We start from the raw sequence: 23,502 nt of genomic DNA on the forward strand, positions 1-23,502 counted from the left end.
ATAGAGAGCTTTCAGTGTTCAAAAGTACATGACATGCATTGGCTTGTAATCCTTACAACAACCCTGTAAAATAAGACAGTGTTGTCTGGAGATAGGGTGGCTGAGACTTCCTGAAGGTCACTTATCGAATATGTGACAAAAATGAGATGCGGACCAGGGATCAGCCATAGGGGCTACACCAGTTTGCCAGTATACAGCACTTGCATGCTTGCTTATTTTCAGGGGGGGCTCAGCCATTAGGGGAAATGCAGTACACAATGGGTTCTGACCTGGGTGGCCCAGGCTACTCCAATTTCATCATATCTTGAAAGCTAAGCAGGGTTGGACCGGGTTAGTATTTGGATGGGAGACCACCAAGGAATTCCAAGGTTGCTATGCCGAAGAAGGCAACGGCAAACCAATTCTTACAGTCTCTTGCCTTGAAAACTCTGCGAGGTCACCAGAAGTTGGCTGTGGCTTGATGGCACTTTACACATAATTCCCCAATGGGACAGGAACAGAGATTTCCAATCCCAGCTCCTTTCCCCCTCTCTTTCTTCTCCCAAATCCTGGCTTCGGCTTCAGCTTTCTGTCAGCTGAAAATGGGCCAGGCTGGTGGGACAGGGACAGGGGAGAAGCAGGTGGGGGTAATTTTCACACGTGCCCAGGCGCACGTACAGTGCAACATGCAAAAAAAACCCTTGTCCCCTTGCAGCTCTGCCACTGTCCCTAAACCTCTGTGACTCAGAGTGTTAATTTTGTATTTACTATCTCTTGACATATTACATGGGGAGCTGATTATTTAACCTTGGGGAATTTTTGCCAATAAATCTTTGAGCTTCATTTGGACAATGGTGTTTGGAGGCTGTGATTGTGTTTGCAATCGTCTCTGTTTACAAACCCTTTGACAAAGATTAAATGAGGAGAGACTTCCAGCTCATCCTCATCAACTGAACTGCTGTGTCCCCTGATTGAGTTTCTTGGAGTGTTGGGTATGCATGAGAAGCAGTTCCATATGCTCGCCTGCTGCATCGCTGCATCGCTGTTTTGCTTGGTGGTCTGCCTCCTTGCTTGCCTGCTGCCTCGCTCTCTAGCCTGGCTCTATGTAGCAACTTCTTGGGCTGTCTCCCATCCAAATATTAATCAGGGCTGACCCTGTTTAGCTTCCAAGAACTGATGAGATTGACCGGCCTGGGCCATCCAGGTCAGGATCCAATTTTTTAACCAAAGCGCAAATGGACAATATACCGTGTTTCCCCGAATATAAAACAGTGTCTTATATTAATTTTTGCTCCCAAAGATGCGCTATGTCTTATTTTCAGGGGATGTCTTATTTTTCTGTATTCTGTTCGTCAGGCATGCTTCCAAACAAAAACTTTGCTACATCTTACTTTCGGGGGATGCCTTATATTTCGCACTTCAGCAAAACCTCTACTACGTCTTATTTTCCGGGGATGTCTTATATTCAGGGAAACACAGGGTATGTCTGCTGACAAGAGAGCATCTGCCTCAGCACTAATTATTTGCAAAAAAAGTCCTGGGGTTTGAACGGGGTTGCTTCCTGATTTGGTGCTCAGCCGACTCATCTGAGCTGAAACCAGCAACATGAAAACCCTCCCCCGCATTTCAAGGACAAGGACTCAAACTCCTCTGGCAGGATGCAGAATGTTGCTGTGTGTTCTGAGATGACTCGAGAATCCATCCGGCAAAGCCACCCATCGTACGAGCCCAAATCAAATGTTCTTCTTTCTTCACAGATGCTTTTACAATTCAGATGGGGATTTTCTGATTGGTGAGTGTCTGTTTAAAAAAAAAAAAACCTCTGCTCTTTTGTGGACTGTTATTGCTACCTTACGTAAAATTGAAGTATGGAAATGTAGGCGGTTGGAAGAATCTTAGAGGTTTGCAACATGGATGGATGGATGGATGGATGGATGGATGGATGGATGGATGGATGGATGGATGGATGGATGGATGGATGGATGGATGGATGGATGGATGGATGGATGGATGGATGGATGGATGGATGGATGGATGGATGGATGGATGGATGGATGGATGGATGGATGGATGGATGGATGGATGGATGGATGGATGGATGGATTGATGGATGGATGGATGGATGGATGGATGGATGGATGGATGGATGGATGGATGGATGGATGGATGGATGGATGGATGGATGGATGGATGGATGGATGGATGGATGGATGGATGGATGGATGGATGGATGGATGGATGGATGGATGGATGGATGGAGAAAGTTAATCAATAAATGCATGTCAAAAGAACCAATGCTTAGCCTTGTGACCCAAAGTGGTAAGCTGCAGATGTGCAGGCAAAGCTCTGCTCAAGAACTGAGTTCGATCCCGACAGAAGTTGGATTCAGGGAGCCGGCTCAAGGTCGACTCAGCCTTCTGTCCTTCCAAGGTTGGTAAAACGAGTACCCAACTTGCTGGGGTAAAGTGTAGATGATTGGCGAAGGTTGAGACAAATGACCCCATAAACATAGTCGGTCTAGGCACAGTTCCACAGAAAGATGATAATTTGGTCGGTTGAGGTCCAGCAGTGGAGAAAATGGTATCCTTCACCATTAGATTATAGTGCTGAAAGAATATTAGAATTGTCATTCATTTTTACATGCTACCTTTGTCAAAACCATTATTTTGTGCATTATTTATTTTTATTTTTTTTATTTATTTTATTAAGCTTCTATGCCGCCCTTCCCCGAAGGGCTCAGGGCGGTGTCCATCAATTACATAAAAACAGTTAAAATCCATTTCACATTCATCCCAGTTAAAACCATATATAAATTATAAAAATTCAGATGGCGATTAAAATTGTTTCCCCTTCCCCACTCTTGCACCCACGGAGGCCAGATATTTATCACAGAAGTGAGATGTTATCCCGGCTGGCCAAAAGCCTGGCGGAACAGGTCCGTTTTGCAGGCCCTGCGGAAACTCTGTATGTCCCGCAGGGCCCTGATCTCACTTGGGAGCCTGTTCCACCAGGTAGGGCCGTAAATGCCCTGGCCCTTGTGGAGGCCAGCCGGACCACTTTGGGGCCAGGGATCACCAGAAGGTCCGCCTCCGAGGAGCGGAGGGGCCTAGCAGGGCGATATAGGGAGAGACGGTCCCGTAGATATGCTGGTCCAAGGCCACGAATAGCTTTAAAGGTCAAAACCAGAACTTTAAACATGACCCGGTACTCGATCGGCAGCCAGTGTAGTTGGTGCAGGACCGGAGTAATCCGGTCCCTAATAGATGTTCCCGCCAGCAACCTGGCTGCCGCATTTTGCACGAGCTTCAATTTCCGGATCATGGCTAAAGGTAAGCCCGCGTAGAGCGAGTTACAGTAGTCTAACCTAGAGGTGACCGTGGCATGGATCACTGTGGCCAGATCAGAGCGGGAGAGGTAGGGTGCTTTGATACATGAGCATTCATAGTTCACTGAATGGCTATCATCAAACTTTCAAATGGATGCGGGGAGCAGGGTCAGGCTGGCACTAGGACCCCGGTGGAGCATTCTACAACAAAGAAGATCTGGCATGCTTTGTTCTGTGGAAGAGGACTATACAACCCTATTATCATCTTTCTGTGGAACAAAGTACCCATTGAGATGTAAAATCAATCTAGGGTAGCGGTGACCTAACCCAAAATAAAGCAATTTCTGTAGCAATCGTTTAAACGTGTAGGCTGGAAAAATTAATCCATGTGAAAACGTTTTCTTGCCACTGGGATGCCAATCAAGATCATCTCACACCTCTGCATTTGCATGATGTTTTACCCCACAATTCTGCCTGATGCCAACGGGACCCATTCTATAAGAATCTGAGCTCTGCGAGTTTCTCAGACCATTATAAATATCTGCAGATCTGGATCCATGAGTGTTCTAAATGCTTCCTGACAATTCAGTACATTTCAAAGAGATTCACAGGAGGATATTTTGAACAAAATGAAATCACGATTCTTTCCATTGGGAAAGAATGCAGTGGCGTATCTGCCCGGGGACATGGGTGCATGTCATCTGGTCACATGGGGGAGCGCAAAATCAGCCCCCCACCTGACTAGCGAGTTAGCCTCCCTGAGGGAGCGGCGCCGAAACAGCCTAGCCGGAGGAGGCTGCTTTTTTCAGCCGGCTTCTGGCTAAATTAAAGTAAGTGGGGGTGGGTCAGTGCCTTGGACTATGTTTTCAAGTTATGGTGAGCATTTCAACAACATACCCATGAGCCTTTGCTAAATATGCAAATTACAAATTTGCATATTTAGCAAAGGCTCGTGGGTATGTTGTTGAAATATCACCATAACTTGAAAGCATAGTCCAAGGCAGGACTGGGCCTACTAAAAGCAGGGGGCGGGGCCAGATCCCTGATCTTCATGCAAACCAGGAGGCAGGGCTGGTGGAGGCCCAACTCCACATGCTCCGCAGATGGGGGTGGGGCGTTCTGCCATCCCGGGCTCCCTGCAGCCAGGCTCCCAGCAGGAGCTGCCAGCAGGGATGTGCAGGGGCGTAGTGGCGTAGGAGGTTAAGAGCTTGTTTATCTAATCTGGAGGAACCGAGTTTGATTCCCAGCTCTGCCGCCTGAGCTGTGGAGGCTTATCTGGGGAATTCAGATTAGCCTGTGCACTCCCACACACGCCAGCTGGGTGACCTTGGGCTACTCACAGCTTCTCGGAGTTCTCTCAGCTCTACCTACCTCACAGGGTGTTTGTTGTGAGGGGGGAAGGGCAAGGAGATTGTAAGCCCCTTTGAGACTCCTACAGGAGAGAAAGGGGGATATAAATCCAAACTCCTCCTCCTCCTCCTCCTTCTCCTCCTTCTCCTCCTCCTCCTCCTCCTCCTCTTCTTCTTCTTCTTCTTCTTCTCCTTCTTCTTCTTCTTCTTCTTCTTCTTCTTCTTCTTCTTCTTCTTCTTCTTCTTCTTCTTCTTCTTCTTCTTCTTCTTCTTCTTCTTCTTCTTCTTCTTCTTCTTCTTCTTCTTCTTCTTCTTCTTCTTCTTCTTCTTCTTCTTCTTCTTCTTCTTCTTCTTGCAAGGGGGGGCACTTGGAGGAGGTTTTGTCTCTAGGCGCCGTTTTGATCCCATACGCCTCTGGTAGGATGTCCAGTTTAAATCAGTCACAGTGTATTGTGGGTATAGCAACCCAACATCTGTACCTCTAGGAGTTTATCCTTTTGCTTCTTGACCATCTGCCCGTGTCTTGCCACCTTCTGAAGGTGGAACGGTTCGTTCTCTGTCATGGCACCCAAACTGTATAACCACACCCATAAACCGGGCACCAAATTTGATGAGAATTCAACACCAAGTAAAGACCTTTCTGTCTACACAGTATTGGATGCACTGCTTTGGTTTTTATCTTTTGTTTATGGTTCCTTGATTGCTAAATTTAATCATCATCCATGCAGACTATTGTCATTTTAACCATCCTGCTTCAGTACTTTAAGTATTCCACTGCCATCTTTTGATTTACGATTGTCAACACGGACATTATATACACATCGTAATTGTAATTTATTGCTCCTTTGCTGAAAGCCACCTTGAGAACCGAAGAGATCAGAATACAGAATATAAATCTTCCAAGTAAAATAAATAAAATGGTTTTAAGGAATCTGGGCGCAGACCAAAATGGAGAAATGTGACAGTTAGCAATCCTCAATGAAAGTGGGACCACTTCTAAATTTAATGTAGTTTTCAGGACTAATGTAGTTTTCAGGACTAACCTGGATAGCTTTAAAAAGGGCTTGGACAGATTTATGGAGGAGAAGTTGATCTATGGCTCCCAATCTTGATCCTCCTTGATCTCAGATTGCAAATGCCTTAGCAGACCAGGTGCTCGGCAGCAGCAGCAGCAGCAGCAGGCCCTTGCTTTCACATCCTGCATGTGAGCTCCCAAAGGCACCTGGTGGGCCACTGCGAGTAGCAGAGTGCTGGACTAGATGGACTCTGGTCTGATCCAGCAGGCTAGTTCTTAAGTTCTTATGTAAATTTATTATTTCTCCATTCCCCAGCATAAAATGCAGGGGTCATCCGAGAATACCAAACAAATTAATATTTTTTTTCAGGCTCAGCATTGATAAATATATAATATTACTGAGCAGCTGGCTGCCTTCTACAGTTACTTGGCATGTTATACTTATTGTTTTTAAGCTTACTTTTTATTTATATTCTGCTTTTTTTCCTGATTATGGATTCAGAGAGGCTTTTTGCCCTATTTTCCTTCATCCACTTCATTCTCACAACAACAATTGTGTGAGAGCAGTTTAGACTAAGAGATTGTGATTGTCCCCTAAAGTCACCCGACAGGCTTCCATTGCACAGTGAAGGATTTCAATCCAGTAACCATAGGCTCTGTTCTCTTGCTCCATTACACCACACAGCCCTTATTAAAGGTAAAGTTAGTCCTCTGTGAATGAGCCGGGTCGTTATGATCCACGGGGTGATATCCCACTGAAAACCTGGAGAACTGCTACTGATACCACCCTGGTTTTGTGAAGTTTGGTCCAGGGGGTCCAAAGCTATGGACTTCCAAAGGGGGTGCCCCATCCCCCATTGTTTCCAATGGGAGCTAATAGGAGATGGGGCTACACATTTGAGGGTCCATGACTTTGGCCCCCATAAACCAAACTTCACCAAACCTGGGTGGTATCATCAGGAGAGTCTCCTAAAGATACTCTGCAATTCTGGTGCTGCTAGCTTAACAATTGCACCCCTGACAGCAGGAACCCTCCGCCCCCCAAGGGGCAGGCCTAGACATCTTCACTAGAAACATGCTGCAGTGAGGATGTTGGAACCTGGATGAAAAGGGGCCGATTCTTTTGAAACTTGGTTGTACTTTCCTTTTCTTTCCTCCAGTACCACAACAAGGGAAGCTCCTCATCACTACAGAATTTGGGAAGTTACTAGTGGACCGCAACGAGATCTGTGTCATACAGGTAAGCGACAGGTGCTCCTGGTCTCCAGAATAAAACAGGATTTTCTCCATCACAGACCTGAGCAAAAGGCATCTAACATACAGTTGGAGGGGTGGTGGCAGATAGAATCAGAAGAAATCTTTCCTCTGTGTTGTGGTTTATTGCTAGAATATCCTGTCTGTGTTTCTGGACATATTAGGGGCTTACAATCTCCTTTCCCTCCCCCCGCAAACAAACACCCTGTGAGGTAGGTGGGGCTGAGAGAGATCAGAAGAACCGTGACTAGCCCAAGGTCACCCAGCTGGCGTGTGTTGGAGTACACAGGCTAATCTGAATTCCCCAGATAAGCCCCCACAGCTCAAGCGGCAGAACGGGGAATCAAACCCAGTTCCTCCCGATCAGAGTACACCTGCTCTTAACCACTACGCCACTGCTGCTCCCTGCATTGTTATGTGTTGTATTGTGTTATGATGTATTATATTATTTGATGTTGTTCATCACCCTGAGCTCTTCGGGGGAGAGCAGTATATAAATTAATATCCAAGAATCCAAACACTACATTAAGGTGTATCTGCACTATTGCAGTATATTGCAAAATACATCACTCCCAGCTTGCCATCTTTGACGAACCCCCCCCCCCTTGTGAAAATTGTGAAACAGTACACTAAATTCAAGGGAATCCGAAAGAATGGTCTCAGACTACTTAAAACTTTCAGGAATGCCGAAGCCGAAAATGACAGCGGCTGCCATGTGTTGGTGTCACGCTTGGCCCAACAAAAGCCATGCTGGTCTTCTTCTCTGATCCAAGGAAGTCAACGGTGTTTCATGCACTCCTGGGCAGGGGCCATGGCGCAGTGGTAGAACATTCACTTGGCATGCAGACGGTCCCGGGTTCAATTCCCAGCACCCCCCTTGATAAGGATTAGGTTGTAGGTGATGGGAAAGACCACTGCTCGAGGTCCCCAAAGAGCTGCTGTCAGGCTGAGCAGGCAATACCGACCTTGCTTTTCTCATTCAGCAGAAGGCAGCTCCACGTACATGACTGCCCCTGGATCGACCGGATGCCCATCCACAGCAATTGGCCCAAGCAGGCCTTTAATATCTAGCTTTGTTTGTTTGTTTTTTGTCTCCCAGCAAGGAATGCGTTTCAGCGTGGAAGTGTTCGGGGAAACCCGGGGCTACATCCTGGAAGTCTATGGAGTACATTTTGAGTTGCCGGACCTCGGACCGATCGGTAAAGATTTGCTACTAAGGAAACTTAATTAAATGTGTAAAAAAAAAAGCCAAGAGTTACATACCTGAAGGCCAATCCGTACATACGCTGGCCTTGCCAAATCCCCTCCGTGCATTTACTGCTAGAGGATCCTTATCGTTTTCTGCGTTATCTATGGGTGCTAGAAGGTTTGGGAGTGGATAGGTTTAAAAAAGTAAACACAGCAAATCCTTAACTTGTGGAGGTAACTTAGAAAACCTTTTTTTTGAAAAGGATCAAAGCTACAGAAGATAGGTCTATTAAGGGCCTGAGCTGGATGGCCTGATCTCCTCAGATCTCAGAAGCTAAGCAGGGCCAGCCCTGGATGGGAGACTGCCAAGGAATACCAGTATCACTATCTATCCATCCATCCATCCATCCATCTATTCATCCATCTATCCATCCATCCATCTATCCATCCATCCATCTATCCATCCATCTATCTATCTATCCATCTATCCATCCATCCATCTATCTATCTATCTATCTATCTATCTATCCATCTATCCATCCATCCATCCATCCATCCATCCATCCATCCATCCATCCATCCATCCATCCATCCATCCATCCATCCATCCATCCATCTTTCCATCCATCCATCCATCCATCCATCCATCCATCCATCTATCCATCTATCCATCTATCCATCTATCTCCCGCCCAATCCCCAAAGGGCTCTGGGCAGGTTACAGCAAGCTTAGAACATTAAAATGTGGCTCTCATCTCAAACTGGCCGAACACATCATTAGCAAGCAGTGACCGATGCTGGAAAATGATACTCTTCTCACAGTCAATGGGAGGCAAACCTTTTCTTGCCCAGTCTCCAACTGGGGCCTGCAACAAACCAAGACCTGTCCTCATATCCACTCATTCACTATGCAGAGGAAGGCAATGGCAAACTACCTCTGTTAGTCTCTTGCCTAGAAAACCCTCCTGGGTCACCATAGGTCAGCTGTGATTTGATGGAGCTTTACACACAGAGTCTATTAACACTGTACAAAAGACTTGTATCCATGAGTTGTGTGTGTGCATGCATTCACACTGCCAACACATGCAGAAGGCCAATGGGACAAAGTGTGCTGGCCGTGGGTATGATGTGCATGTTGACCATACCCGTATCAGGTACAGAATAGACTAACAGGGAGGGCCCCTTCCGCACATGCAGAATAATGCACTTTCAATCCACTTTCACAATGGTTTGAAAGTGGATTCTGCTATTCCGCACAGTAAAACCCAGCTGCAAAGTGCACTGAAAGTGGAATGAAAGTGCATTATTCTGCATGTGTGGAAGGGGCCAGGGTGATGTCATGCAGCATTATGGGATTTTCTGCAGGGCTTGCAACTGCTGAAAACTTATTTTCGGGGAGATCTGTCACTTGGTCCTTAACATCTCAGGCTCTTCTGTCAAGCGGAGCCTTGTTCAAACATACACACCAGAGCAAGAACGTGATCCTTTCTGAGGTCTACGAAACTCTGATTATCATAGCAAATATTATAGTATTATATGCGTTCATATACTCATTCATAAAAAAATCAGAGGCGTTCCGAGGGAAAATGGCGCCCAGAGACGACTAGGTCTCCGGCCACCGCCCCCCCCCCACTGCTCAGGGGTGTGGCTCAGGGACGTGGCCATTCCCCCAAGCACCCACCCCCCACCAGCTGCTGCTCAGAGCCTAGGGAGAGAGCAATTGCTGGCCTCCGGGATGTGCTTTTATAAGCATGGAGGCCAGGGGCGGGGCTTGGGGCGTGATTCCAGGGAGCCCAGCGGAGGGGAGTGAAGGGGTAGGGCAGGGCAGGGGGCTCATCCCTGGAGGCTGGGGGTGGGGTGCCGGACGCTGACGCCAGTCTTTCAGTCACGTGGGGGGTGCCAGAGGCAGGGACCTGGTCTGTATTCTCACATGCAATAAGTATTTCCTGGAAAACATCACAAGTGTTTCCTGAAAAACATCACAGGACATTCTATATTATCGCAAGGTATTGCATAAGGCATAGGTGTCAAACTCACAGCCCTCCAGATGTTATGGACTACAGTTCCCATTATCCCCTGCCAGCACCATGCTGGCAGGGCATGATGGGAACTGTAGTCCATAAAATCTGGAGGGCCGTGAATTTGACACCTGTGGCATAAGGTGTTTGCCTAATGCTATGCCTGTTCAGGAGCTTGCTTGCTTTCATTTGACTACGTTGTATTTGTTGGGATTTGCACTTCTATGGCATGATATAAACTCACGTGTTTCAACATATATCTATGCGTGTAGCCCTTGCATAGTAATGTTTTAGGGATTTCCACTATTATTGTGTTAGTCAGACACACTGCATGGTTTTTTGAGTTTTGGCTTTAACAGCAGCCACCACAGCACAAAGGATCCTCGCTGTGTGATTGAAAGTAAGCTGGGCAGCCATTTTGTGGCTGGCTTCAGGTCCTGTGGCGGCCATTTTGTCCCCACACAGGCCATGCTGTGTCAGATTTCCAAAGGTACCCTCAGGCTCAAAAAGGTTATGGGCCCCTGCATTAGAGGCTACTCGGGAGTAGACCAACAACCCAGTACGTAAGATGTTACAAAGACCTGCTGCTTTCTCCCTCAGGAGCTAACGGTTTGGCTAACCCACGGGATTTCCTTGTGCCCGTTGCCTGGTTCGAAGACCGCCAAGTCACTGAAGGGTACACAGTCATCAATAAGTACCAAGGGAAGCTCTTTGCGGCACAGCAGGTTGGGAAATTCAGCATCGTCTGTTTGTAGCATGAAGGATTTCACTGAAAATAAGCTGTGGGATGGAACTAAGCAGCTGACAGGGTGAAGTTCCAGTGAAAATTGTGCTGCAGAAAAGCAATGTCTGTCCCCTTCCTCTGCCGGAATGGGCCGTTGCAAGTGGGCCACTGCGAGTAGCAGAGCGCTGGACTAGATGGACTCTGGTCTGATCCAGCTGGCTTGTTCTTATGTTCTTAAGTTCTATTTATGCCACCCTGAAACAAGGCTAGAGCTCCCAAAGAGCTATTCTGCTGAATGGTCCGTCGTATACCTTTTTGTTTCCAAACTCAGCTGCTAAAGACACTGTGGAAAACTCATCTTACCCTTATGTTAATCCTACCCCTGTCAACAACTGGGAGTGACCCCCACCTCATCCCCTCTGGCTTGACTTCTCTTGGCCCACCCGCTTTTTTACTTAACATCTAACTCCTGCCCTTTTGTGTTGCTTTTCAGTATAGAAGTTTGCCACATACATGCCATGCAGCTGATGAAGTGCTAACATCACCACTGAACTGCTGCTTAACGTTGCGGCAATGTACTAATGTGGCTACCCCTCTGAAATTTATTCATGTCCCTTACACTCTGCCTTTCTCCCCAGCGGGGACCTAAAAGAGCTTACAGCATTGTCCTCCAGGGCTGGAGCGAGGGGGAACTGCGTCCACGGCACGCATGCGCCCCGTGCCCCTGCCATGCGCCCGCCCGCCCGCCCCACCACGCCCCCGCATTGGTGTGCGCCCAGTGCATCGCGCACCCCCCCGGATCCCTTGGCGTTACGCCACTGTTTTCCTCTGATCCATTTTATTCTTATAGCAACCCTTTGAGGTAGGTTAAACTGGAAGTGACTGGCCTGTCATTTGGTCGTGACCCACCCACCCAGCCTAGGGGGAAGGGGAGGGAAAAGGGGGCCCAGCCTCTGGTTGTGATCCACCCACCCTGGGGGGGAAATGGGGAGGGGGCCTGTCATCTGATCAAGGCCCACCCATCCTGGGGGGAAAGGGAGGGAGGGGGCACCAGGGGCCTCCTGGATTCTAGTCAAATACTCTAACTCTAAGATTAGACCAAAAACTGGTCAGGTGGAGCTGGGGGGGGGGGGGCAGAGTCAATCAATCAATCAATATTTTATTTCGGTCAAAGACCAGAAAATATCAAAGATAAAATCCAGATAGTACATTTCCAGACCAGATACAAAATAAAATTGAGGTAACCAGTTTCCAGAGACTGTTTGTCCAAACCATAATATAAATTCAAGTTAAAAACTGGAATAAAATTTGAATAAAAGATAAAATCATTGATCCAAAGTTCCTATTTTTATTGCCCTACTTGTCCACACCTTTTAACCACATAAGCACTGAATTTTGCCACCTCTCTGGTTATATTCGGATTGGCATCTTCTAATAGTCTTTCCATGGCACAATCCTCAGGGTCAAGAACAATTGATGTTGGAAGAGAGTCAAACCGTTTTGCCCTCATTTCTTTGTGAGTGGGGCATCGTGAAAAAATATGCGTCGGGGTCTCTATTTCCCCCATATCACATGGACAAAGCCTGTCGATATATGGAATTTTTTTATATCTGCCCTCAAGCATTGCTGAGGGAAGAGCATCACATCTGGTGAGTGTGAAAGCCCTCCTAAGTGACTGGCTGTCCAAGTTATATAGATAGGGGGAAGGGCCCAAAGTGTATTTAATGGATGGTTTGAGATTAAATTTGGGGAATGCTGTTATATCTTGTTGACGAGCCATATCTTGAACTCACAGTAAAAAGCTGAAGCCGGTCAGATCAGCTTGCTCAATTTGAGCGTGGCCACCCCAAAGCTTGGCTCGAGCTTTAAATTGCAGGCTTGTCGCCTGCAGTGTAAAGTTGGACGCGGGCAAGCTGAAGCCAGCACTGAAAAGGCCCACCCCCCTCCCACACTCCATGTAGAGTTTAGGAACCAGGTCAACCCCATTGGTTGGCCCAGCTGCACCCCTGCCACAAATGCCACAAGGAGTTTGGGGACGGGGTATAGCTGTTTGGAGACAGTGCCCAGGGTAAGCCCTGGTCACTGCTTTAATCAGCCCCTGTGTAAGAAAAGCATTCCTAGGTCGTTTCCCCACTTACCATGATCACCCTTTGCTGTGCGCTACTCTCAGCGTGCATCATTTCTGGCGCACGCCCGGGCTTCCCCACGACATTTTGAGGAGGCACCATTTTGAGGAGCGCCAGGAATGATGCGCGCTGAGGGGCTGCGAGAGTGGCAACGTTGGGGCAGCTGCGTTGTCGCCGCCCCTGTAGTGGGGAGTGCCAGGGGACCCCGCGCTACTTGGCGACAGTAGCACGCAGCAGAAAGTAAGTGGGAAAACGACCCTAGTCGCTGTTTGTGCAGTACCAGTTACCTATTCTTGTACCTTCTGGTTATCAGACTAATTTTGCACCTTGCTTCATCTTACAGGCATGTTCTCCATTCAATGTCGCGGCCTGGCATGGGAACTACACGCCATATAAGTACGATCTCAGCAACTTCATGGTCATCAACGTAACAGCTTTTGACCACGCAGTAAGTTCTGAGCTTTCCTATGCAGGATCAAGCCCCATTTTGGGGACCAGCATTTCTTTCCAGCAGCCAAATGGAAAGGCAACCTTTAGCCTCAGAAGAGCCAGAGGGCACCTACGGCGGCCGGCTGTGTCATCCAACGTTAAAACGGCCACAGCGGGGGTCCCCAATCTTTTCGAGCCTGAAGGGACCTCTGGAATTCAGGCTCAGGGTGGTGGCGGCAACCTCAGAATAGGTGCCACGGGAAGGGATGGCAGTCACAAAAATTGCTACCACAGGGCACGACAACAGGCCAAGCACAACTCTAAAGCAGATTCTGCATGGGCCAAAAACAGTGGTGTGAAAACGGTGTTAAAGGGCTTAAAATTAGAGGTGGGATCCAGCAGGTTCTCACCAGTTCCCGAGAATGGGTTACTAATTATTTGTGTGTGCCGAGAGGGGGTTACTAATTGGGTCCGCTTTACCATCTCCACGCCCTCGCCTCCCCGAGAGGCATACTGCCTTTGAACATGAAGGTTCCATATAGCAATTGCGGCTAATAACGTAACTCCCTGAACTGGGTTAATCCCTTTCAGGTACTGCAATTCATGGATTCTCAGCCTTTCGTACCTTTCATTCATTCATTCATTCATTCATTCATTCATTCATCCATCCATCCATTCATCCATCCATCCATCCATCCATCCATCCATCCATCCATCCATCCATCCATCCATCCATCCATCCATCCATCCATCCATCCATCCATCCATCCATCCATCCATCCATCCATTTATGTATGTATGTATGTATGTATGTATGTATGTATGTATGTATGTATGTATGTATGTATGTATGTATGTATGTATGTATGTATGGGATTTTTTTATGCCGCCCAACCCCCGGAGGGCTCTGGGCGGTGCACAACACAGATTCCATACAGTATATATAAACAAAACCCCATTAAATTAACATTTAAGTTGAAAAATTTAAATATTTAAAACATCGGTAATTCAGTAAAAATGGCGTCAGCATACCCCAAATTAAACCCTCCCAAAAGGGGGAAACAAACAGTAACAAAAAGTGGGTCCCCTAGATGACAGGGGGACTCCGAAACCGGAGGAATAGAATAGAAGGGGCACCTTGATCAGCGGCCGGACACTCCAAAAGCCCGGTGAAACAACTCAGTCTTACAGGCCCTGCGGAATTCACCAAGATCCCGCAGGGCCCGGACAGCTGGAGGGAGAGTGTTCCACCAGGCAGGGGCCAAGGCTGAAAAGGCCCTGGCCCGAGTGGAGGCCAGCCGCATCATTGAGGGGCCAGGAACCACCAGTAAATTGGCCTCTGCTGAACGCCAGTCTCTATCAAAGAACCTGTGTGTTTCACCATTGCTGTGTTCAGATTTGTGAGTTGGGGCATTTTCTATAATGTGATGATGATATAGAAATGATCTGGTGCAAAAATTTGGGGGGGGGGGTTGTGGTGGGGTGGCTGCCCATGGGGGGGCATCCAACTCAGGTTTTGCCCAGGGCTCAGGTTTGCCTAGGTACGCCTCTGCCCCCTTTGCTGAGGGGGGGCTGGCGAGGGAACCTGTTACTAAAATTTTTGGATCCCACCACTGCTTAAAATGGCGTAAAAGGGTTCACACCGCTTTCGCGCTGCTTTCACACCGCTGTTTTTGGCCCGTGCGGAATCCACTTTAACAGTGGCTCTTTCTGCACAAGTCACCAGAAACATTTGCAAAACATTTTTGGTCCCCCCATTGACAATGTTTGTCCACACTCACCCTCTTGAAAAGATTTATGACCACCATGAGGTGCTTTCCCCCTTTTTTGGGATATTTTTTACAATCAATGGCTCATTCCGCACATGCAGAATAATGCACTTTCAAACTGCTTTCAGTGCTCTTTGAAGCTGTGCGGAATAGCAAAATCCACTTGCAAACAGTTGTGAAAGTGGTTTGAAAACGCATTATTTTGCGTGTGCGGAAGGGGTCGATGATTCATTGCTTCAATGCTTCCTAGCTGTGATTCTCTGTAGCTACGTGTATATGATGGTTCAAAGATTTAGCCCACCAAAAGGCGGGGGGAGGCAGAAATGTTGAAAATAAGAGACGAGGGGGAACCGAGAGAGCTCAGGGGCACGATAAAATGGCACCAAGGAGGGAGTTTGGGCCTGGCGCAGAGGTGTGGAAAACAGCAGCCGGAAAAAGAAAGTGTTTTTAATATGCCTGCACAGCAAGAGGAAATGTCTTGCAAATGTTTCAAACCAAAGAATCGTTTTAAAGGGGGATTCAGACAAAACGTTTCCAGACTGGAAATGAAATGGTTTTTTTTTGTTTTGTTTTTTTATTAATTAGATTTTTATACTGCCCTATCCCTGAGGGCCTCTGGAAACAAAGTTTTGGAAACAAAGTTGAGGAAAATCAATGTTGTATTCCAAACTATCAAAACTAGGACAAACTATCAAAACTAGGACCAAGAGGCTTAGAGACAGCTTCTACTCTAGAGCTGTGGCGATGCTGAACTCTGCGGCTTCGTGTTGATGTGTTTGGGGCTGTGTAGGGATGGGTGGAGGAAGGGGAAAGTGAGGATGGGGTATGAGTCTGGAATTGTGTGCATCAAGGATTGCTGCTGTAAATTTCGTTGGGCGTGCACAGTGACAATAAAATGCTTATGCTTATGCTTATGCTCAAAGGAAATGTTTTATTTCCTGCCTGAAAACGTTTTAAAAGGTTTGTGCGGAAAGGGCCAGTAATTCTTCAAGGATCTTTTTAAATGAACACGTTGTTTCAAATATTTTCTTGCTTACCAACTGCTTACCTTCAGCCCCACAGTGAAGATCTGAGTGTTGTGGGGGTGACTGCAACTTTTTTAATGACTGCACAGCCAATCAGAAGCCCTGCCTGTCCCCCATCTACCCTCTAAAAATACTCGGCAAATGCCTGGAAATGTGCCAATAGGTGCCATGAGGCTCACGGGCACCATGTTGAGAACTTCTGTGCCACAGCATTTAAGCCCAAGACTGTAACTTCCACCAAAGTCACTGAATTTATACCAAGTCACAAAACATGGTTGTACTTTCAAGAGCCTGGTGAGCACTGATTTCAACAACATGCAACCTTTTCCCTTTAATTGAAGGATCCTTCGATCTTCACAGTCTTGACCGCAAAATCAACTCATCCTGGAGTAGCGATTGCTGATTTTGTCATCTTCCCACCCCGCTGGGCAGTAGCCACCAACACCTTCCGTCCGCCTTATTATCATCGTACGTGAGTCACTTACTCCGCCGCACTGTGGAAAAACATCTCCTAAATGCATGTATGAAGATTTCAGGTCTCCCCAAGACGCTGATGATAAATTCCGCAAAATGTGGGCCCTTGTTGGGATGTGGCTGAAAACTGATTGGATGAGAGATATTTCCTCTGCTTGTATAAGGGCTGGACCTTACTAAACATAAGGAATTAATTAATGCTTATTTGTTCCATGAGTAAAATAGCCACACCGGGTCCATTGAAGGTCACCTTCCATGTCTCCGGGGGATGGCCCCAGTCCCAAAAGTGGAGTTGTTACCCTCCAGTTGGATCCTGATATATGGAATATGCTGCCACAGGAGGTGGTGATGGCCACTAACCTGGATAGCTTTAAAAAGGGCTTGGACAGATTTATGGAGGAGAAGTCGATCTATGGCTACCAATCTTGATCCTCCTTGATCTCAGATTGCAAATGCCTTAGCAGACCAGGTGCTCGGGAGCAGCAGCAGTAGCAGGACATTGCTTTCACATCCTGCATGTGTAAGGTGACCAGATTTTTCGTATTAAAAAGCGGGGCACGCACGCACCCACACCCGCACCCGCAGCAGCACACTGCCTTTTGCGGCGGCGCTCCCCAGAAGCGCCCCAGAAGGCACTGTGGCTGCCGCAGTGCCTTCTGGGGCGCTTCCCTGTTTCCTGACTGGGGAGTGCCGCCGCAAAAGGCAGTGTGCTGCTACGGGACATTGTCCGTAATCGGGACAATGGCATAAGCCCGGCGGGACGCGGGACACTCTACGCAAAAGCATGAGTGTCCTGCGAAAATCGGGATGGCTGGTCACTGTATGCATGTGAGCTCCCAAAGGCACCTGGTGGGCCACTGTGAGTAGCAGAGTGCTGGACTAGATGGACTCTGGTCTGATCCAGCAGGCTACTTCTTATGTTCTTATGAAGTTCCCCCAGGATTACAACTGATCTCCAGATGACAGAGATCAGCTCCCCTGAAGAAAAAAGCTATTTTGGAGGGGGGACATTATATCCTGTTTAGTCCCTTTTCGTCTCCAAACCCTGCTCCACCCACAGGAATCTCCCAGTTTGGAGTTGGCAACTGATCTGCTCTCAAAATACCTTTGCCAAGCTTGCAGTCAATACATTTGCCCTGGTTGTTGTGGGGTTTCCAGCCTGTGTGGCCATAGTCTGGTAGAACTTGTTCCTAACGCTTCACCTGCATCTGTGGCTGGCATCTTCAGAGGTGTATCACAACTACACTGTGTCCAGTGGGAAGGGAATGTTTAGTGGGGTATATATTGTCCACGTCCCATGTTTACCCTGTCTTTTCTTTCTGCAGGGAACTGCATGAGTGAGTTTATGGGCCTGATCAAAGGACATTATGAGGCCAAGGAACAAGGATTTCTACCAGGAGGGGCCACCCTGCATAGCATGATGACACCCCATGGACCAGACGCTGAGTGCTTCGAGAAAGCCAGTACGAGCAAACTGGAGCCTGAGCGGATTGCTGAAGGGACAATGGTAAGAAGTTCAAAGACCAGCTTAGCCAACTGGTCTGTCATGGTGGTAGCAGAGACAGAAAGTGGCACCAAGTCATAGCCAAGTTACAGTGACCCAAAAGAACATAAAATATAATAAGTAGCCTGCTGGATCAGACCAGAGTCCATCTAGTCCAGCACTCTGCTACTCGCAGTGGCCCACCAGGTGCCTTTGGGAGCTCACGTGCAGGATGTGAAAGCAACGGCCTGCTGCTGCTGCTGCTGCTCCTGAGCTCCTGGTCTGCTAAGGCATTTGCAATCTCAGATCAAGGAGGATCAAGATTGGTAGCCATAGATCGACTTCTCCATAAATCTGTCCAAGCCCCATAGAGTTTTCAAAGCAAGAGAGGAAGAGAGGTGGTTTGCCATCACCTGCCTCTGTGGAGCCACCCTGGACTTCCTTGGTGGTCTTCCATCCAAGTACTAATAAGGGCTGACTCTGCTTAACTTCCAAGAACTTATGAGATCAGGCTAGCCGGGACCATCCAGGTCAGGGCAGAGATGAACAGAGGTGGTTTGTCATCACCTGCCTCTGCAAACAACCCTGGATCTTCTTGGTGGTCTTCCATCCAAGTACTAACCAAGACTGACTCTGCTTAGCTTCCGAGATCTGAGGAGACTGGGGTACCCTTGGCAGTGGCATAGCGCCAACAGGGTGGGGGGCGTACCAGTGTGGGGGCATGGCAGGGGCGTTCCGGGGCATAGCGGGGGCACAGGGCATGCGCGTGCCCTGGGCACAATTCCCTCTTGCTCCCCCCTGACCCTAGGCTATCCAGGGTAGGGCAGGTCTATTGTAGACTTTACAACCTGCTCCCCAGTTCATTCTCAGGCTGGAGATGCAAAACAGAAGTGAGCAACATGGTGTGACCTGCTTGTGTTTACGGCTGAACTCACTGCTAGATTTTAACAGGCCTGCTTGTGTTTACAGCTGAATTCACTCCCAGTTTTTAACAGGATGTGACCCAATGGGGAAGATTAGGAAGTAGCATTTCCCCACTCCATAAACAATTATCCAAACAGCCCATAATGCCAGAGAAAAGCCACAGGACCAAAACAAAGATTCTGTAAAGGAACCGTGTCATAGCACCTGCTTGGGATAATGTCCTAAGCCTAGTAGGCAAGAAGCGGGAAATTATTTTTCTGAAGTCACAGGCAAAACAGACCAGGAAAAGGATGCGACTAAGGGTGCGTTGTACCCCATTTGTGACGCCACACGCTGCAGTGATTCACTTGTGCACCCAGCTGTTGTTGAATTCTGAACCCTATCAAAGTCTTGCCAAGAGATAACAGTCGCTCAAATTCAGATGGACACAAATTCAGGAGCGTTGAGAAATGAGTTTTATGAGAATCTGCCTAAATAGATACAAAAATGGTTGCGGGATCATACCCTGCTGGAAATGCGAGGGCTCTATTCAGAGCACACAACTGAGCTCTGTCGACTCTAAATTGTCTCTCGCTTCGATTTTTAAATCCTGCAAAGATAGACTGGTGGGATTTTGAAGGGTGATGAATGCTGGATATGTTATTTAGTGGCTGAAGGACACAGCTTCCCTGCCCTTTGTGAAATCAGTTAGGAACAGCAGAATAAAATTCACAGAAAGAAATGAACCTGTACAAATGTGCACACCTGCACAGATACCAAACTCGGCTTCTCTTGGCAGAACCCATCTATCCAACACATACAGTCCAGAGCCATGGTGTGATCCAAACATTTTAATAACAGGTTCCGACGGTGGTGGGATTCAAACAGTGGCGCCGCCGCACACACGCACCTCCAGTCCCTATTGGGCAGGGAGGTTGCTTTAGTAACCCCTTCTCGGCACTCAGGAAAAAATTAGTAACCACTTCTAGAGAAGTGGTGAGAACTGGTTGGATCCCACCTCTGGTCCAGAGCATTTATCTTATTCCTTCTAACACAGGGGTGGGCAATTATTTTTTCCATGGGGCCGCATAAGAAACAGAAAATATTGTGGAGAGCCGGGCCAAAAGGCAGGGGGGCGAGGCGCTTTTGAAAGCCCCGCAGAAGCCGGCAGCCAAGGCAACCGGCTTCTGTGGGGCTTTCAAAGACGCCTCGCTCCCCAGCACGGCAGGGGGGCCAGTCAGGGTCATCCGGCGGGCCGGATGTGGCCCGTGGGCCATATAATGCCCAGGTCTGTTCTAACAGAAGGAAAGATGGAAACATGGGGCAGTTCCTATTTACAACCAGATCAGAATAGGGGTCCCCCAGTGCCCACCACTTTTCCTGATGCCCACCAGGTGCGTTTAGAAAGTGGTTGCGGTCAAGCGGAGCATTTGTCCAGCAAGGCAGAAATTTGATTGCATGGTCAGATTTTTAAAAACGTCGTTTTGACAGCAGCTGCTGCCACAACACAAGGATGTTCGTTGTGTGACTGAAGCTCAGCCACAGAAGCCGCAGGTTCAAAGAGGTCGGGGACCCCCTGATCTAGATCAAGCTTGAGATCTAGACTATACACATGTGCAGAGGTGGGATCCAAAAATTTTAGTAACAGGTTCCCATGGTGGTGGGATTCAAACTGTGGTGTAGCGCCAATGGGGCTGGGCGGGGCACAACGGGGGCATGGCTGGGAATTCCAGGGGCGGGGCATTCCTGGGCGGGGTTGTGGCAAGGACGCAGCCGCTGCGCCGGTCCTTGGATGAGAAATGAATGCACGCAGGCGCAGGCTGCCACGCACGCCAGTGCACCTCATGCTAGACTGCTTCAAGTTCTGCGCGCTGCTGCTGAGAGGAGGGGTGTAACTAAGGCAAAAATCACGTGGCAAAGTCACCAATTAGTAACCCCCTCTCGACACACACAAATAATTAGTAACCTATTCTCGGGAACCTGTGAGAACCTGCTGGATCCCACCTCTGCACATGTGCACCTCTGGAACTCCCAGCTACCAGTCCTTCTCAGCCAGTGAGCTCAATTAACATGTTAATACCCTGTTCCAACCACACAGAAACATCTCTGGTGTTGCTGGTCGCGTCTGGGATGTTCTTCCTAATGAATTGCGCATTGACAGAATCTGTTCAACAGCCGGTTGTTAGAGCAATTTGTGCGCTGAGCGCAAGGTGAATGTGTCTTAGTCTCCGTCAGTGTGCTGTCCACCCTGTTCCCACAGGCTTTCATGTTCGAGTCTTCTTTGAGCATGGCCGTCACCAAATGGGGCCTGAAAACATCCCTGGATAAGACGTACTTCAAGTGCTGGGAATCCCTCAAGAGCCACTTCAATCCCAAACACAAGTGAAATGCCCTGAGAAGTATCTTCAGCCAAAAGGAATCCCCTGGAGAAACGGGGTCATGCCGCCTTCTACATCCAGAAATTCAACAATTTCAGGTCAGATGACTGGACGAGTGACCGCCAACGGCCCCAGAAAAGTAAATAAATAAAATAAAACCGCAGATCTTAACTGTTTGAGAATTGTTTGTGAGAAGAGTTGGAAATTCCTTCTAGCCTCCCCCTGCAGGGAACTGATCTTTACACAATGCAACTGAGCATTTACTTATTTGCCCTTTCGGCTGTCAGAGGAACCGATAATGAAACAAGTATCCCACAGTAGTGCCAGCGTGATGTAGTGGTTAGGAGCAGGTGGACTTTAATCTGGTTTGATTCCCCACTCCTCCACTGGAACATCAGACTCGATTTGCTTCCTGACTCCTACACATGAAGCCTGCTGGGTGACCTTGGGCCAGTCACAGTTCTCTCAGGACTCTCTCAGCCCCATCAACCTCACAAGGTGTATGTTGTGGGGAGAAGAAGGAAAAGTAGTAGAGGAAGGAAAAATAGGAGGTTAAGAGCTTGTGTATCTAATCTGGAGGAACCGGGTTTGATTCCCCGCTCTGCCGCCTGAGCTGTGGAGGCTAATCTGGGGAATTCAGATTAGCCTGTGCACTCCCACACATGCCAGCTGGGTGACCTTGGGCTAGTCACAGCTTCTCAGAGCTCTCTCAGCCCCACCCACCTCACAGGGTGTTTGTTGTGAGGGGGGAAGGGCAAGGAGATTGTCAGCCCCTTTGAGTCTCCTGCAGGAGAGAAAGGGGGGATATAAATCCAAACTCCTCCTCCTCCTCCTCCTCCTCTTCTTCTTCTTCTTCTTCGAATCACCATACAGGACAGAAAGGCAGGGTATAAATCCAAACCTTTTTTTTCAGAGGTCTAAGGCCTGGCATAAAATGTTTGCCTCCCTTAAAAGCGCAAAGTGACCCTCCGGTTGTTTCCACTAACTGTGCCTATTTCTCCAATCGCCTGGCCGAGTCGAACTCCCAGCTGTTGGATCAGCAATTCCTCCATTGTGGCTAAGCGGAATAACCTCCGCTCGGCATGCCGAAGACCCAGGTTCTGTCCCCAGCTGAAAGGATCAGGTTATAGGTGATGGGAAAGACCTTCACCCAAGACCCCGGTGAGCTGCTACTCAGTCTGAGCAGAAGCGTTTTTGGATTTATATCCCCCCTTTCTCTCCTGTAAAGAGACTCAAAGGGGCTGACAATCTCCTTGCCCTTCCCCCCTCACAACAAACACCCTGTGAGGTAGGTGGGGCTGAGAGAGCTCCAAAGAGCTGTGACTAGCCCAAGGTCACCCAGCTGGCATGCGTGGGAGTGCACAGGCTAATCTGAATTCCCCAGATAAGCCCCAACAGCTCAAGCGGCAGAGCGGGGAATCAAACCCGGTTCCTCCAGATTAGAATGCACACGCTCTTAACCTCCTACGCCACTGCTGCTTGATCGCTTGAGTCCCATAAAATAGACATTAATGACCCAGACAGACCAAGGGTTGGATTCAGTATAATTATTTATGCATTTGGTTCATTCATTCCCTTTCTCTCCAATGGGGACCCAAAGATGCTCACAACATTCTCTCCTCTCTTCCATTTTATCCGCATAACAATCTTGTGAGGTAGACTAGGCTTGCCCAAGGTCACCTGGTGAACTTCCACAGCACACGGGGATTCGAACCTGGGTCTTCCAAACATTAGTCTGGTACTGTTAACCATTACACCACACTGCCTTCAGCCATCGCATGGTAAAGTTACTAGCTGCTCGACCCACAACCCTATAACCTTTGGCCATGTTTTGCCTCCAAAATGGTAAGCAAACTGCTTGTTTTGTGAGATTAAACGGAAGCCTTTCTATAGCCCTGTATGTTTGTCTCCAAACACTCCACCTCCAGTGGTCAAAAGAGTGTTGGTATCTGGGGTGCTGTGTGGTTTCCGGGCTGTATGGCCATGTTCTAGCAGCATTCTCTCCTGACGTTTCGCCTGCATCTGTGGCTGGCATCTTCAGAGGATCTGATAGTTGGAAAGGAA

General features: G+C 48.2%; 2 protein-coding genes across 2 annotated transcripts in view; both read left to right on the forward strand.

Annotated features, from left to right (window-relative positions):
• Window positions 1-1,716: 1,716 nt before the first annotated feature.
• Window positions 1,717-21,609, forward strand: HGD (homogentisate 1,2-dioxygenase). Its single transcript, XM_048504445.1, has 8 exons — window positions 1,717-1,771; window positions 6,829-6,908; window positions 8,022-8,121; window positions 10,728-10,852; window positions 13,321-13,425; window positions 16,542-16,668; window positions 18,000-18,181; window positions 21,321-21,609. Exons 1-8 carry the CDS (start codon window positions 1,717-1,719, stop codon window positions 21,444-21,446), a joined length of 900 nt encoding a protein of 299 aa, XP_048360402.1. The 3' UTR covers window positions 21,447-21,609.
• The window catches only part of CFAP91 (cilia and flagella associated protein 91), a 27,166-nt gene continuing 25,163 nt past the window's right edge, over window positions 21,500-23,502 (forward strand). Inside the window, exons 1-2 of the mRNA XM_048504446.1 lie at window positions 21,500-21,577; window positions 22,393-22,568. Of these exons, the coding sequence (XP_048360403.1) occupies window positions 21,500-21,577; window positions 22,393-22,568 (254 nt within the window). The remainder of the gene's footprint in view (window positions 21,578-22,392; window positions 22,569-23,502) is intronic.

The sequence above is a fragment of the Sphaerodactylus townsendi genome, linkage group LG07 (assembly GCF_021028975.2).
Source record: "Sphaerodactylus townsendi isolate TG3544 linkage group LG07, MPM_Stown_v2.3, whole genome shotgun sequence".
NCBI lineage: Eukaryota > Metazoa > Chordata > Lepidosauria > Squamata > Sphaerodactylidae > Sphaerodactylus > Sphaerodactylus townsendi.

Coding starts and splice junctions, on each gene's coding strand:
- HGD (XM_048504445.1), top strand. CDS start 1,717: ATGTTCTTCTTTCTTCACAGATGCTTTTACAATTCAGATGGGGATTTT. Junction 6,909..8,021: donor ACGAGATCTGTGTCATACAG/GTAAGCGACAGG, acceptor TTTGTCTCCCAG/CAAGGAATGCGTTTCAGCGT. Junction 10,853..13,320: donor AGCTCTTTGCGGCACAGCAG/GTTGGGAAATTC, acceptor TTCATCTTACAG/GCATGTTCTCCATTCAATGT.